The sequence below is a fragment of the Carassius auratus genome, chromosome 30 (assembly GCF_003368295.1).
Source record: "Carassius auratus strain Wakin chromosome 30, ASM336829v1, whole genome shotgun sequence".
In the NCBI taxonomy this organism is placed as follows: Eukaryota; Metazoa; Chordata; class Actinopteri; order Cypriniformes; family Cyprinidae; genus Carassius; species Carassius auratus.
Window position 1 is genome coordinate 23,419,753 of NC_039272.1, and position 16,552 is coordinate 23,436,304.

The window sequence follows — 16,552 nt, forward strand, 5'->3', positions numbered from 1 at the left end:
TATATACAGTGTATGTGGACAAAAACAGTCTACAGTATTGTTTTTATTAACATAATTACAAACAAAAGTCACTTACAGAAGACAAAATTGAGCAGAAGATTAATTTTTGCAGATGTCATTAAGAAAAAGCAAGACAGTAGGAGCAAATTAAAAATGGATTTTCAGTTTACAAAACACCACATCTAAAATCTACAATAATACACAAATTTAATAGAAAATCATATTTGGAGTGCTCGTTTTTGCCTTTTTAGCTGTTTGTTGCAAGTGTGCATCAATGGAAAAAGAAACAACTGCTGGTTGTACAAATCAGATCTGGGCCGAGTTTCCCCTCAGTGGTGTTTCTCATGCTGCGGTGGCCTATGTGTTACAGCTTCAAGATATTATTTACTGCGTTAGAATTGGGGGAAACCGTGATGTCTGTAAAAAGCAGTTGTCTCATGCATCATGCTTAAGAAACCTTTAAGAAACTCAGCTCAGCTCAAAAACATGATCCGTGTTTGGAAATGAATTTAATGGAATGCTTTTGAAAAGGCAAAATCTCTATTACAAGTGAATCGCTGGAATTCTTTCGATAAAAGCTATACGAGGATATCATAAGGCAAATGAAATTTTTGTAAAAACAATTGGAGTATCTTGATATGATGAGGGTTTGCAGGGCCTGAACGTTTGGTACATGATGCTCCTGTCGATCTGTTTTTCTTAAGCTGCTGTGAGGTTGAAATATTTACAGATGCTCAAGAACAGATCGAAGGGGATCTGAAACCTCATAGCATGACGGTCTGTAGACCTCAGTAACACAAAACAAGCTCCGGGCCCTCTGAAAACCAAATCGAAACTGCAAAGTGCGGAAAACATTCTTTAGGACCTTAAATGAGTCTCGTCCTCTTCAATATATATTACTATAACAGTTATGAAGTTAAATTAACTGTCTGAATCGACTGTTTGTTTTTTTTCTTCCATTGAGATTCTTCTCAAAACAATACTAATCTTGTATAGTACATGTATATTATTTCCTAAATTGGTACAAACAGGGATAAATATTTGGTGACTGGATGTGAAACTGCAAAACCTCTAATTTAAAACAGAATACAATATTTCAGGTTTAAATTTTTTTTTAACAAAATGTTAAATACAATGTCGACGCATCTCCACCCGATCACTCGACATCATGTCAACACACGTAATGTTTGCCAATATTTCCATTTCATTTACATTACTCTAGTACTCAGACAGCTCCTGTACATGAGATGTTTAGTTTATAGTTATGCACATCACGTCTGTAAAGGATAAACCCAGCATTTCTTCAGTTTATCGACAATCATCTTCTCTCTTCAGGATTAGTGTTCGGCGGAGGGGCCGTCTTCCCTCGAGTGCTTGCTGGGAGCACTGGGATGTGTGCGTATGAGAAACAAGCAAAGCAAGTGAGGGAAGACACAGGAGAAGGGGAGGAGGGGAAGAAGAGAGACGGAAGGAGGGAATGAATGATGTTACACCTCCATCATCATCACGCAGGGCCATTTGGCCCCAGACTCCATGAGCAATCACACCGGAAGGGGAGAGGCTTTAGATGCAGAGGGAGGCAGAGGTGGGATGTGGGACAGGAAGGAATAGAGAAAGAGAGAGAGTGAAGTCTTCATGGTCATTAACAGCTGCAGCCCTCCTTCTGGGGCTGTGTGTCGCTGTTGAGCCGTCCACCCTGCGGAGCGGTGGGCTTATGCTGGACCCCTGACTCGGCCGCATTCAGGTCCAGGCTGCCGTCCTGGATGTTCTGGTAGATCTTCTTCGCAGCTTCAAGAAATGCATCCTCCACATTCTCGCCTCTGTTGGAGGGACATATGTAAAGATGCTAAAGGAGATTGAAATACAGAGTACATTTTACAGACAAAAAGCGTGGTCTGATGGCCACTTACGTTTTTGCGCTTGCCTCCAGGAATAACAAACCTGTTTAAAAAGATTAAAGATGTGAAAGTGAGCGTGGCCTGTTCTAGAACTTATTAGCATTAGTCAATTCAACAGTGAACGACCGCTTTACCATTTTGATCTAGCAGTTAACCCCAAAATTACTCAAGATGTAGAGGAGTTTGTTTGGTCATTGAAACAGATTTGAGGAAATTTTGCATTACAGCACTAGCTCACCAATGAATCCCCTGAACTGAATGGGTGCCATCGGAATGAGGGTCCAAACATCTGATAAAACATCACAATAATCCCCAAGTAATCCACATGACTCCGTACTCCATTGCCTTCTGCTAAAATACAAGTCCTCTATTATATTGCTTTTTCCAGTAAAAGGCGTCTCGTGTCTAAATCAGAGGAGATCTAGGCATTGATCAATCACTGTTTACAAGCAAAAACTGTTAAAAATCTGAATTGAATTTTGATGAGGACAACAGGGGATGGTTATGGACAAGTATTATGGGCAGAGGTGACATTTTAAAGTTATAATACCTTAATGATGGATTTGTTTCTTCTGAACACGTAGCTTACTGCATCACAGGACATAGTGGTGATTACTTGAGGACTATTGTGATGTCTTTATCAGCTGTTTGGACTCTCATTCTGACGGCACCCATTCACTGGTGAGCAAGTGATGTAAAGCTAGTATGGATGTCAACGATTAATCAGTGATCAATTAATTGTTGATAAGAGATGCAATCAATTAAAGCTATTGATGGTCAGTTAACGGATTTAATTTTGGGTTGCGTGTGGCTCCTGCGTAAAACACGTGCGAGCGGCTGTGAGTGACGGTGACGATATATACAAAATAAAAAACAAGCTTTTAATGGGATTTAAACTTTAAAAGTAAATTAAAATAGAAACAACAAAGTTCTTTCACATGGAAAGCAATAGAAATGTAGTAACTAAGTCATTTCCCCAGATTATTTCATACCGTGCGCTTTGAAGAGCTGCAGGACACAGGACAGAAAGGTTATCCTACAACTTGTTAATTCGTTCCTACGATTTATTAATTTGTGGCAACTGTCCATGTTTCATTAATTTTGTTCCTTAACCCATGATTTAACTGAAATGAGGGAACAAATTAATCAAACGAATTCTTTATTCATGAAATCTATCATTTGCCTTCCTGCATGTTTACCACAGTAAGAGATACGAAAACAGCGATTAAAAGATGCTAAATTAGAGGGTTAGACAGTAAGGATTTAGGAAAAGAAACAATGACTAGATATTACTGAACTTGTGTAAATTAGTGAACAACTGGCAAACCAGAACAAAGCCGCCTAAAGGTAAGCTATGAGCTCGAACGGCATCCCAAAGCATGGTCACAATGTAACATTTTCCAGCTATTCCTCTAATAAACAAAGCTTTTATACCACACTTGTCATAATCAGAGCTTATAATTTGTAAATTAATAATTGCTGGATTCAAAACAGAAACTAAAAGGCGTTGTGACCGACACTGACAATATCTTACATTTTCCCGGAGCATTCAATGATGTCACTAAACAGTGATGCCACAAGAAGCATTATACACAAGTTTCTGCATGGACCCAGCTAGGCTAGAGCACAGGTTTTCAAGCCCTGGGACAAAATGGGATGCATTAAAGAAAATGTATAGCCTATATAAGTAATAGGCCTAGAATAAAATTCATATACACATATACATACACATACATATACATATATATAAAAATATATGCGAAAATATCTGACTTATATATATCTGAAATATCTGTGTGGACTCCATAAGTTCATGGAAAGAAAAGGATGACAATGCGCATTCTCTTCATTTGCACAAATGAAAGTAAAAAAAATTTCTGATTATGTCTTGTTCCAAAAAGTTTTATTTATTATGCCTCAGCTGGCGTCTCGCACGCACATATTCTAGCGATTCAAACTGACATCGCAGTCTGTTCATTATCAAAATAAAATACAGTCAAACAAACATATAAAAGGTTAAACTGGTCAGTTTATATAGACCGTAGTAAGCCGGTCCACTCTGATGTTAAGGATATTTTTGCATCTGAAGAGGATGATATTTTCCGTCTACATATGCAAAAGCATGTAAAGAACAAGCCTAGTTTACATCATAAATAATAGTTTAACATTCAGATGCATTGCAAATATGAAAACATTTGGATTTATGCTGAATGAGACGCGAGTAATAACCTCCTAATACATCCAGCCAAACACGTACTCGCTCTGTACACAGATTTTTAAAAACAAAAGGGCCTACCAGAAAGCAAAAATGAAATATCTGACATTTTCTGGAACAAGATCCAGCAGGATCAGATTCAGTAGGCTACCGATCATGATAATCACATAAAATGTTTGATGTGAGCAACAGTTTGCTTCGATGGAAGCGGTTCTCTGACTGCGCAGCACAGCCACAATTACGTTTGGGTTCATTTTATTTTAAATGCTATAATGTCAGTTAAAAACATTACAATCGTGTTTTTGGGGCGGCGTTTTTTGACCGTTTTCTGTCATGTCAGTGACTGCATGCCGAAATAGACACATTTTGCAGCATTAAGGTTAACGATTAATCGATTAATTGAGCATTCATTTCCATGGAAATTATCAAAAATGTACATCCCTAAAAGATATATTTCTACAGATCTGTTCCAAAGAAGAAACAAACTCATCTACATCTTGGATGGCCTGAGTAGATTACATTTTAGCACACTCTTTTTTCGGGTGAACTACTACTTAAAAAAAAAAAAACACTTAATATAAGATATTAACCATCCAAATAAAAGACCTTGAATATTCTAACTTCTTTTTAACCAACCAACAAACTTACCATTTTCTTCAGCAAACTGCTTGGCCTCTTCATATGTGACATCACGCTGGGCTTCTAGATCTGCTTTGTTACCAATCAGAATGATCACCTGAGAAAAGATTCAGATTGCCTTACACAGGCTCAAGTTTGATCTTTGTGCAAACCACATCTGCAGTTAAAATATGTATGAAGCTCCAACACCATTTACTAGAATGGAAATGTTAAAAAGCATAATTTACAAAGTTTGGACTGTTGTTGAAGCCAGTGAACTTACAGTATTGGGGTTGGTGAGATTCCTAGCATCAGTCAACCAGCTGCTGAGGTGGTTGTACGTGCTTCGCCTGCAAATAACATGAACTGCATATGTTCCTTGCGAATTTTTAAAAAGTAATATAATAAGTGGCACAAATCAAAAGGTAATAGCACACATTTAACCTCAGTGTGATCTGAACAGGACACTGGTCTACCTGGTGATGTCATACACCATGAGGGCCCCGGCGGCTCCTCTGTAGTAGCTGCGCGTGACGGCGCGGAATCTCTCCTGCCCTGCAGTGTCCCAAATCTGAAGCTTCACCTTCTGCCCACTCACTTCAATTATCCGTGTGCCAAACTCTACCCCAATTGTATGAGGACAGTCAGCCATAACTACAACGAGACAAAGTAAAGCATGTTAGACCAAATAAAAAGACTTTTCATTTAAAATGACAAAAAGGTCTTTTAGCAATAATTGATCGAAAAAAACATATATTGGTAGTGTTGTAAAACAATACAGAATTTTGATACACAGAATCTTATATACTTGAAAAATTGTCAATATTCTTCCTTAATAGCTAATGATCTGGTCATGTCAGAGCAACTTGATTCACAGTAAATGCTGCAAATTTAATCTCTGCATGAGCTATGAGTTTAACATGAATTTGAAAACGCAACATACACCAGTTATGCTTTTTCATATTCCATAATTTTGTGTGGACAGATCATGACAGCTTTTCACAAGATTTGCAATTTGTAATTATTTGAAACTTTTCTGTTGTCAGTTTCTCTGTAAACATTTCCCTGCAGGCACGCAGAAGTTCTTGTCCAACATTTTATAGTACGTGACCCATCCATATGCCCCTCAATGCGGTGAAGTCGTCCTGTACCTTCAGCAAAAAAAATTGCCCTGAAGCATAATGTTTCCATCTCCATGCTTGACATTTCTCTCCCTTTAAACACAGCAAGTCGAGTTAATGCCAAAGAGCTCGATTTTGGTCTCATCTGACCGTAGCACTTTCTCCCAAGCCTTCTCTGAATCGGTTAGATGTTTTTTGGCAAAGTTTAAATGTGCCTGTACAAGTGCCTTCTTGAGCAGGGGACCTTGGGTGCATTGCAGGATTTCAGTCCATTGCAGCATAGTGTGTAACCTACGTTTTGTTTTATTGACTGTGGTCCCAACTGTAAATAAATATTTCCCCCTCTATAATCTCAGGCAACGGTTCATAAGAAAATAAGTTAAAAAGAATGTACTTATTTTATGATTATGAACAAAAGTAATTTAATTTAGATACCGTTTAAATTGTACACCCTTATTGTTGTGTTAACTTTTCCCTGTAGGCACCAAAAATGGTATTGGAACGTTTTTTTAAGGTATCTTATCAAAATAATTAATTCCAGTATTGTGATAAAACTAGGATGTGGTATTAGCCTGCAGCTCAAAAAGCACTGTTCCCTTGTTTTAGTGTTATTCATGCCATTCTTAGCACTTACATTTCTTTTCTGTGAACTGGTGGAGTAAACATGACTTTCCAACCCCCATGTCACCTATAAAAAGACACCAAATATTCATATGATATATTCAACATGACAAAATACAACACAGAGACATCCGATTTGTCACAAAGACACAATACCCAAAAATCGAACTCCGTAAATATATATAATATATTATAAAACGTATATATCACACATTATGTTTTCTAAAACAGTTCACACGTAGTGGCAAACAGACTCACTTACCAATAATGATATATTTGAAAATATAGGAATAGTTATATGGTGCAGTCGTCATTTTCGCTCTGGAAAGCAGAAAGAAAAATGATTAAAGCTTAAAGTGACATTAATACACACAGCCGAGACAAACCAAATGTAGACTATTCAAGGCAACAAAATGAAATCACACTGACAGCAATCCAGCAGCGCTCAGCTGACTGTGTAATGTTAGTCCTACTATTGTCTATAAAGACACATTTCCCTTTTCCTCCACAAGTTTGCCTAACCTCGGTGGTGAGCGTTCGGGACAAATTCGGGATAATGTCAACGTAGAAATGACAAGCAAACACGAAAGTAATGTAAACTGAAATATATACAGGCACAGAGTAACGTGACACTGAGCTGAAGGAGCATAAACACTGACTGCAGCACTACAATCAGCCAGCGCCATGACTGACTAATCAGCTAATCACACAGCCGTCAAAGCTTTCGCAGCTCTGTGCTAGACCACACCTAATAAAATCACTCCAAACTATCATTTTAACGCGCAGGCCAGCGGCACTTGCGTTCCCGTGTCGCATTTCAGACGATCAATATGTTAATGTTCAGCATTAAAGGACTAGTTAGCGTTAGCTGACCTCGCGCTGAACCAAAACCTAGAAATGCTAATGCTAACAGCTACACCCAGATAGACCTGTGAAGCGTTAAAAACAGTGTCAGTCATTAGTATCCAACGATTTTGTAACGCAGTATTGTGAAATGTATCATGTCGTGTGTGTATTCTTTACCTAAAATATAAATTCAAGTGGTATTTGGAGGTTTGGGTTGGTCTCGGCGTGTGTGAGCCGTCTGTGCGCTTTCTTCCTCTAAAAGTGCTGCTGCGATGAAAACAGTGAGAGCAGCGACCTCCACTGCAGACACAGCACACTGCCCCATACACACCACATACAAAACATCAGCTCAAATGCGTATGATCAACTGCTTTCTCTAAAGTAACAGCAAAACCGAAATGAAACTGGTTCAGAAAGATGAAGCTTTTCTCAAAAAGTGCATTTTTTTTTTCAAACATGTCAAGTCGAGGCAAGCTGCCACAAGTTTTAAATTAACATAAGTTACATATTTATCATTTTAGTTGTAATATTAGTTGGCCATTGCAGTGGTTGATAAAATCGTCTTGAGTAGTTAGCCGTTTCATTAAATGTTTTGACCCGATCTCCCCTTTACTGTTATATCACTAGACAGATTGATATACAAACGTTGTAGGATTCTACACGCTCTTTAAAACAATCTATGTTCCCTATTATAGATCAGTGCTGTAGACAAATAATGGCACACTGCACTGTGTCTCCTTTATTATGACTGGTGTTATCAAACATAGCAGAATCACTAACAACTGAATCAGTGTAAACACTTACTGTGCATCGTATATAATATTACACGTATGCTATTATATAATATATTAAACCACAAACTCTGAGTTATTTATTGACTGACTGCATTTTTTTCCCAGAAGGAAATGCATGTTCGTAGAGCTGACTAATAAGAGGAGGGGTTTCAAATGCAAATGAGACAAACCTGTTGGAGATTACTCCCTGTAAGTTACCTGCGGAAGCTCAGTGCTTAAACTCACAGCTGTCGTCTCACACTCATCCTTTAAAAAAAGCTTTAACCAACAGGTACGTCTAATTCGAAAGCATTCTGTTTGATGGTGTTTTAGGATAAGAAAAACATTATTTTGTTTCCTGATGCACAGTCAACATCTAATTATTAATTATATGTTAAGAATTAGTTATTTAGCTATTAGCTGTTTATTTTTCTCAGGCATCACTTAATTAGCGTAGGTAAATATGATTAATTATTGCATTTATTAATGCATTATTCTGACTGAAAAATTAAACTGATCTGCTGTAGAAAATACTTTTCTTGTTGAGTGTTTTGTTGAGCATTTGACCTCTGCAGTAAGTAAGAGAGACCCGCCCTTGTCTTTGTGACGGTTCTTTTTTCCATCGGGGGTGGATCTGTGCCTGGGGGCATGACAGGACTCGTCCTCTCATCACCCACCCTCATACCAGGCCAGAAGTTTGATTTTGCTGAAGCTTTAGAATCATTTTGAAGATGTAGAAAAAATGTTCTAGAAAAAAATTAACTAGTTCCAACCCTAATTAAACACACCAGATCAAGCTCATCAAAGTATTCAGGACTATTTAAAAATGATGAACTGGTGTGTTGGATAGCGTTGGAAGTAAACCATACAGATCACTGACCCTCCAGGACCGGAGTTGACTATCCTTGTTCTAGACCTAGAGACCCAAACTGCCATTGTTTTTATCTAATGAACAAAGTAAATCACCCTTCCTCTATTTCAGGGGTGTCAAACTCATTCCTAGAGGGCTGGAGCCCTGCATATGCCTTGTACTAATGCCCACACTTGCTCTTCTATGACTTATTTCCTGTATTTTGCCCAAATGTTCAAGTGAGGATGAAGACCACAAGTGTGTGAACAACTTTTCATTACCTGATGGGACACACTTTAATTTCTGGTGCTTCTAATTCTAAAGTGATAAAAAGAAGTTGGAAATGATGAATAAAATAAATCTAGGCTTTTTACATTTGCACCAACAAATCATGTAGCACTTTGTTTTACTACCAAATTATATGTAATATCTAATTATTATTAATATTTAACTTGCATTGGAAAGATTTCCATGATCTCTCATGATCTTGGACATAAGTCTTGTGATTTATTTCCACAACATGATGCATGGTGGGATACATGAAGACTTGAATACCGCTCTGGAGGATTGTGTGTTGGGTGTGGATTTAGTGTGTGTTAAGGGCACTGCGCTTTAGCATTTTTAAGAACTCGACTGGTCTTGCGCACTTGTCGTGCACGTGCCCTTTAAAATGGCCAACACTGCAAGTGTGTGTGTGTATTTTGACAAGGCAAGTTTAGATTCAGCCCTAGTTAAATACACTTGATCCAACTAATCAAGTATTTCAGCCTTATCTGAAAGCTACATGGTATGTGTGTTGAAGCAGGGTTTTGACAGAGTCTAACACCCCTGATCTATTTGATCGTATTCTCAACAATAGACTATGTGGAACACAAGATCATGCAAAGTACAGCTTTTGTCTTGGCTGTTACAATAGTCGTTGTTTTCAAACAGCACCATGGTGAACCACCCTGAATTTGAGAAGGCAGGAAAGCAGCCAGGCCTTCAGGTGTGGAGGATTGAGAACATGGATTTGGTGCCTGTCCAGAAGAATCTTCATGGTGGCTTTTACACAGGCGATACCTACCTAGTCCTCAATACCATAAAGCAAAACTCTGGAAATCTACAATATGACCTTCACTTCTGGATAGGTGAGACTGTGGTTAGTGCAAATGCAAGGTTCTCTGTGTGCACTCAGTAAATGGTGTGCAAGTTCACTGAAAACCTATTTATGAACATTGTTAATTACGTCTCCAGGTGATGAATGTTCAATGGATGAGAGTGGGGCAGCTGCTATCTTCACCGTCCAAATGGATGATTTCCTTGGAGGAAAACCCATCCAGTACAGAGAAGTACAGGGATATGAGTCAAAAACCTTTGTAGGCTACTTCAAATCAGGCCTCAAATACATGGTGGGTAGAGTTGATACGTTTACCATGCGTTGATAATATGCAAATATGGAATCTAATGCAAAATGTATTTGGCTACTTGGTCAGTTCACAATGGAAAAATGCTCAGTAAATGTTCTTACCAAACTGCTTTAAATTTCTTCAGCAAGGTGGAGTTGCTTCTGGATTCAAACACGTAGCTTCTGGTGAAGTGAATGTGAAGCGAGTTCTCCATGTGAGTGGTAGACGTGTGGTTCGGGCCATTGAGGTACCTGTGAGTTGGGACAGCTTCAACCAGGGTGATTGCTTCATCCTAGACTTTGGAAAGGTGAAAGCTGACATGAATGAATGTATTAATGTTTTTCTTTTTCTCTTGCATTTTATCATAATGTATCTAATTTATTCATGCTATTTCTTTTATACCTGCATCAGGAGATTTTCCAATGGTGTGGGTCAAAGTGTAACCAGTTCGAGAGACTGAAGGCCACAACTGTTTCCAAAGATATTCGTGATAATGAACGTTGTGGGAGGGCTAAACTTTTTGTATGTGAAGAAGGATCAGAAAATGAAAAGATACTAACGGTTAGTATAATGTTTTATTCCGTGATTTTAATATAGGTTAGTGCTAGAATACACCACACAACATCGCTAACACTGTAAATGGAACTGGATATCAAATATTGTACAACTGAAGATCACATGCTACCAGACCATCAAGGCATCCCGGACAAAATAAACCCACATAGAGACATTTGCCTTATTGCTAGAAGTAAAAGTTGGTTAAATATCAAACATATTGACTCTCCCACACTGCAAATCATCCACAATCAGTCCAAACATAATGTAGTGTATTTTAGCTTTTAGTAAGGATTCAATATTTTCTGAAAGCAAATGCTTTACTATATTTTGTCAGATTCTTGGACCAAAGCCTGATCTTCCTGATGCACAGACTGAAGACACCAAGACCGATGCATCCAACAGGAAGTCTGCAAAATTGTATAAGGTACAGTTAGCTACACTCTGTTTTTACTGAAAACTTTACAAAAAAGTGTTTATGCTGGTGGTCTTTATTACTTAGGTGTCGGATGCCAGTGGGAGTATGTCAGTTACTTTAGTGGCTGAAGAAAACCCCTTTTCCCAGAGTGCACTGCAGTCCACCGACTGCTTCATCTTGGACCATGGTTCCAATGGCAAGATATTTGTCTGGAAAGGTCAGCTCAGCTCATCATTAAAATTAATTCAAAAATTTCATTTGGATAATGCTTAAATGTAAATCTTGACTTTTTATTTCTTTAATATAACAGGTAAAGAGGCTAGTAAAGAAGAGCGGAGTGCAGGCATGAAAGCTGCTGAGGACTTCATCAGTAAGATGGGCTATCCCAAACACACTGAAGTCCAGATCATCCCAGAGAACGGAGAGACTCCTCTCTTCAAACAGTTCTTCAAGTTTTGGCGTGATCCAGACCAGACAAAGGGTATGGGACAAGCCTATGTGCCTAACAAAATAGCCAAGATCAAGAAAGTACCCTTTGATGCATCATCTTTGCACAAATCAGAGGCAATGGCTGCTCAGCATGGAATGGTAGATGATGGGAAGGGTGAGAAAAAGGTAATTGTGTTCTGTACTATTGTACAACGAATTGTAATGATAGTGTTTTTTTTTTAATGAAGAAAAAAACAATGGACAATTTGTCTTGATTTCTTGCTTTGGAAAGATCTGGCGCATTGAGGGATCAGACAAGGTACCAGTTAACCCATCCATTCATGGGCAGTTCTTTGGAGGAGACAGTTATATCATCCTGTACAACTACAAGCATGGAGGACGTCATGGGCAGATAATATATATATGGTGAGAGCTATACCTACTTCTGGAATCCATTCAACCCTTAATGAATGCTGAACCTGGAAAATAAACAATGAATGCCTAATAATTTGGTCCTAAGCCAAGGGCTTTGTCTGCTCATGTTACACATAAACACTCTGGTGGCAGAACATGGTTGTGTATCTACAAATCAGTACAACAAATCCGGCATCTCTTAGCCCCTCTAGGCTTCTGTTAGTCAATAGGATGAGTCATCACTGCATCACAGGTTTATTAAATGAAGTTTCTAAACACAAGTTGGGGAGGAGCGAGCCCATCTAATTTTTCAATCAACAGCCAGAGTATATAAGCAGCTGCTCGCCTCTCTCCAGTCTCAGCTGATCCAGCATCCCTCCACCTCCCCAATCTCCACCTTCATCATAGGTACCTTGCCCTGTGTAGTCATCCGATATCAAGTCTCTGTCGGGGTGTATCAGAGCTTCATTGAGCCCCTTATCAGTTGACAGCTAGCCAAATCATTTTAAACATAATTTCCTAAAGATTATATGGTCAAACAAATTAATTAAATGGGGTTGTTTGTTATGCCCGCAGGCAGGGGGAAGAGTCCAGTCAAGATGAGAAGGGGGCTTCTGCCATTCTGGCTGCCCAGCTTGATACAGAGCTCGGTGGGAGTCCTGTGCAGGTGACATTTGCTTGGTTCATTGATTTACAATATTCACCTACTGGATGTCTACTCAAACAGAGACCAGGGTGTCCACTCCTGCTCTTGTACAACTGTCTTTCATATTTTACCTCCAGAGTTTTAACACGCATGTCTGAAGGTTTCTAGTAATCCTAAAGACTTCAATTAACAGGTCTGGGTGTGATACATCAGGATCGGACCTTTGCAGTACAGTAGCCCCTCAAGAGCAGAATTGGACTTCCTTTATATATACCATCAAAACATATGAGTAACCCCATTGAATGTGAATGTTTATGAAGGTGCAAGTAAGTGAAGGCAAAGAACCCCCTCATCTCATGAGTATATTTGGCGGGCAGCCAATGGTGGTGCACAAGGGGGGGACTTCACGAGAGGGCGGCCAATCTAAGGCTTCTGCAATCCGCCTTTTCCAAGTTCGTGCCAATCCTTCTGGGCACACACGAGCTGTTGAGGTGAGTCAAAAGAATGGATGTGTACTTTGAATATATCATTGTATTATGCAGTTTTGTTAAATGTTCCTCATTTGAAAATGTATGCAAAATTGGTTCTCTATTGACAGTTGTTGTTCACTTTGCCTTAAACAGGTTGAGCCTGTAGCCTCCAGCCTCAATTCCAATGATGCCTTTGTTTTGGTGACTGCTTCAGGCTCTATGCTGTGGCTGGGTCATGGTGCAAGCAATGCAGAAAAGAATGGAGCCAAAAAGCTTGGCAGCATTTTAGGAGTTGACCTTTCAGAGATATCAGAAGGAGCAGAGGGAGGTGGGTGTATTTCTGACATTGGTAGAGGAGTGTTTTACTGTACTTATTTAAAAGATACATTCAAAATATATAGATGAACCCATACTGAACAACTCTCGTTCATTCTCAAATTTCTATGTAGATGGCTTCTGGAGTGCTCTTGGAGGAAAAGCAGAGTATCGCACCTCTGAAAGGCTCAAGAGCAAAATGGACACCCATCCTCCTAGGCTTTTTGCATGCTCTAACAAGACAGGACAATTCCTTGTGAGTTTACATGTTGAATGGTTCAACTTCTAGTCCACTGAACAAACACTGAAATCAGACCAGAATCTTGCATTTTTCACAATTTATGTTCGTGCTGTGCCAATCTAGATTGAAGAGGTGCCTGGAGAGATGACACAAGAGGACTTGGCTCCAGATGATGTCATGATTCTGGACACATGGGATCAGGTAAAGAGTGTGTGTGTGTGTGTGTGTGTGTGTGTGTGTGTGTGCGCGACACTTGAAATGAAATGAAAATGAAATCTAAAACTGTAATTCTTGAAACCATTGTCTCCAAGGTCTTTGTTTGGATCGGAAATGAAGCTAATGAAGATGAAAAAAGTGAAGCTGTGACTTCAGGTGAGAAGTTTCCCATTTTCAACTGCAATACTTTGCTACAGTTTTCATTAGCTAACAGTTTATCTTTATCCTTGTTTCTCCTAATATAGCTGCCAAATATATTGAATCAGATCCTGGCAGCAGGGACAAGAGAACTCCCATTGTTACAGTGAAGCAGGGCTTTGAACCCCCCACCTTTACAGGGTGGTTCCTGGGTTGGGACCATGACTTCTGGAGCTCTAACCCACTAGAACGGGCCATGGCTGGTTTGAAAATGTAAACTGATTACTCGTAGGGCTGAAGGGACAGAGTTGTTTGTTTGTTTTTTATTTGATCGAATTATTCAAATGGACTATAAACAACTTAACCTTACCTAACATTTCTCAACTGATTTACCAACCACTCTTAACCTCACTCATTCTGGTTTTACCTTCATATGGGAAAAAGAAAAATGTCCTTGTTTAGAAGACCTAATAATACAAATTCTGTTTATTCAGTCCTTCATCAAAATAAATGGATTAACAAAAAAGGAAATTATCATACATCTTTTACATGTAAATCTAGAAAATGTATTTTTCTCTTTACTTTTGGAATATTACTTACAATCACTAATGTGATAGATCTGTACATACTCTCTCCATCACTGTTGCTGCAATGATCCTCATTAATGTCCCTGAAAAATGTCAAATTGATTTAAGCTCTGCTTCTGGTCAACCTTCAGCTCAATGTCATCAAGGTCTTCACAATCTTTCCCCAGGCCTGGCAAGATGCTCTTATAAAGGAAGTCAACAATGTCTGGAAGGAACAACGTCATAGACATTCAATACATTCAACTCGTAGTCCAGTCCTAACATGCCATTTACACTTCTTAACTCCACAGAGGATTTCCTTTATTCCAAAACTAACAATATCACAATGGTAATCTACAGAGATTATTGAATTATTAAATTCACACATCATTGGAAGATATTCCAATGTTCAACAAATATACTCTCAACAACAAAACCAAGATTTCTTTTTTGAAAGAAGTATACCTTTTAATTTTTAACTGCGATAATCAAAAGATCATAAATTGTGATCTTGATGAAAGAAATGAATACTATTTGACCAAACTGCATATAATCCTCACCCGAAAACAGCTGTGAGATCATCCCAGTTGATGTCCGTAACATCCTCCACTTGCAATTTATACACTCTGTGTGAATACATGACATAGAAGCCAGATAAAGAAAAACATGTCAGGATCACAAAAGCAAAGCACGCAAAAACAAGGTATCTTACGCTTTAATGAGTCCGGTTTTGACCTCCTGAGCTTTCCTTCCCCTACAAGTCCTGGACGTGGACATCCTTAGGGTTGAAGGAGAAAATTCAGGGACAATTCTGATTATACAAATAGAGAATTACTTAATATGTATTAAACGTGCCACCATTTAATATAAGAGTAGTTTTCAATGACTCTCTCCAACATTGAGTTTTAACCTTCAAAGAAATATTGAACCAGGGCAATTTTTGGTATGGTATTTTTCTACTGACTTTTTGGTGTCGTTTTATTTGGGGACTCAGATTTCAGCACTTTTACAGTCTCGCACAGCCCTCAAAAGTCTCTGCTCCTCCTGTGCACACCACGCCCCACTTTTTCTAGCTTTTGATGGGATATAAAATGACCAACCATCACTAACCTTAGAATTTACAATGTTGGAAGTTTACAGTAGAAAAGTAGCTTGCTGAATCGACTTACATGTATTAAGTTGAGTAAAACAATATCTCAAGAGAGTAAGAACTTCAACGCGTCTGCTCAGAAATCTTTTACCAGTTACTGAATTGCAGGAAATTATATGTAAGCAATCATTTGGCGATGACTTTTGTAAATCTTTTAAGAAAAGGAACCAGGTTTATTACAGAACAAAAATAAAAAGCAGAGCAGATACATTTTCTGAGACCAAATACCCTGTAAAGCTGTAATTTCATTTAATTTCACTTATAGTTTCCACCATCAAAAAAAATTCCTTCAATGGCTATAAACATCATGAAAAGGCCTGGGAATTCCTTCCACTGTTCAAATTTGATTTGAAAAAATATGACAACAGATTGAGCAATGACGTTTTTTTACATTTTCAGTATAGCTTGTGTAACGTGTAAAAGCATATCTGGGACGCAAGACTATCAGAAAAAAAAGGTCTCTCTACAGATTTTATTTATTTTTTTGATAAAAGAAGTCATCGGCATATAACGTTACTGTGTTTTCTGAATCACATTAAAGGCGTTAAGACGAGAAGAAATGTAAATGATGTTCAGCAATAAATAAGCGAAGTGTTCAATACTTTTACCGGAGTGTTTTCTTCATTACCGATAACAATAACAACAACTTCATTTCACACACAAC

At 38.5% G+C, this 16,552-nt stretch overlaps 2 protein-coding genes and 1 long non-coding RNA gene across 3 annotated transcripts; 1 reads left to right on the top strand and 2 right to left on the bottom strand.

Annotated features, from left to right (window-relative positions):
* Nucleotides 1-25: 25 nt before the first annotated feature.
* LOC113049717 (ras-related protein Rab-14-like) lies at nucleotides 26-7,642 on the bottom strand. Its single transcript, XM_026212315.1, has 8 exons — nucleotides 7,497-7,642; nucleotides 6,736-6,794; nucleotides 6,487-6,540; nucleotides 5,208-5,385; nucleotides 5,015-5,081; nucleotides 4,762-4,849; nucleotides 1,911-1,941; nucleotides 26-1,820 (listed from the first exon to the last, which is right to left on the bottom strand). Exons 2-8 carry the CDS (start codon nucleotides 6,785-6,787, stop codon nucleotides 1,643-1,645), a joined length of 648 nt encoding a protein of 215 aa, XP_026068100.1. The 5' UTR covers nucleotides 6,788-6,794; nucleotides 7,497-7,642; the 3' UTR covers nucleotides 26-1,642.
* Nucleotides 7,643-9,875: 2,233 nt separating this feature from the next.
* Nucleotides 9,876-14,698, top strand: LOC113049718 (gelsolin). The gene is made up of 15 exons (XM_026212316.1): nucleotides 9,876-10,072; nucleotides 10,179-10,333; nucleotides 10,476-10,637; nucleotides 10,742-10,891; nucleotides 11,223-11,312; nucleotides 11,388-11,520; nucleotides 11,614-11,918; nucleotides 12,025-12,158; nucleotides 12,723-12,813; nucleotides 13,113-13,283; nucleotides 13,416-13,590; nucleotides 13,712-13,833; nucleotides 13,942-14,019; nucleotides 14,130-14,190; nucleotides 14,280-14,698. Exons 1-15 carry the CDS (start codon nucleotides 9,880-9,882, stop codon nucleotides 14,447-14,449), a joined length of 2,190 nt encoding a protein of 729 aa, XP_026068101.1. The 5' UTR covers nucleotides 9,876-9,879; the 3' UTR covers nucleotides 14,450-14,698.
* On the bottom strand, nucleotides 14,630-15,363 carry LOC113049719 (uncharacterized). The gene is made up of 2 exons (XR_003276636.1): nucleotides 15,299-15,363; nucleotides 14,630-14,964 (listed from the first exon to the last, which is right to left on the bottom strand). It is a non-coding gene; the product is annotated as an uncharacterized LOC113049719 (long non-coding RNA).
* Nucleotides 15,364-16,552: the final 1,189 nt, after the last annotated feature.

What these genes read in the sequence shown, in the direction of transcription:
- LOC113049717 (XM_026212315.1), bottom strand. Translation starts at nt 6,787, where the DNA reads ATGACGACTGCACCATATAACTATTCCTATATTTTCAAATATATCATT. An exon ending in ATGGTGTATGACATCACCAG is followed by an intron (nt 5,082 to 5,207) that starts GTAGACCAGTGT and finishes TGTTATTTGCAG; the next exon opens with GCGAAGCACGTACAACCACC. An exon ending in CTGGAGGCAAGCGCAAAAAC is followed by an intron (nt 1,821 to 1,910) that starts GTAAGTGGCCAT and finishes TCCCTCCAACAG; the next exon opens with AGGCGAGAATGTGGAGGATG.
- LOC113049718 (XM_026212316.1), top strand. Translation starts at nt 9,880, where the DNA reads ATGGTGAACCACCCTGAATTTGAGAAGGCAGGAAAGCAGCCAGGCCTT. An exon ending in CAAGATATTTGTCTGGAAAG is followed by an intron (nt 11,521 to 11,613) that starts GTCAGCTCAGCT and finishes TTAATATAACAG; the next exon opens with GTAAAGAGGCTAGTAAAGAA. An exon ending in ATGGGAAGGGTGAGAAAAAG is followed by an intron (nt 11,919 to 12,024) that starts GTAATTGTGTTC and finishes TGCTTTGGAAAG; the next exon opens with ATCTGGCGCATTGAGGGATC.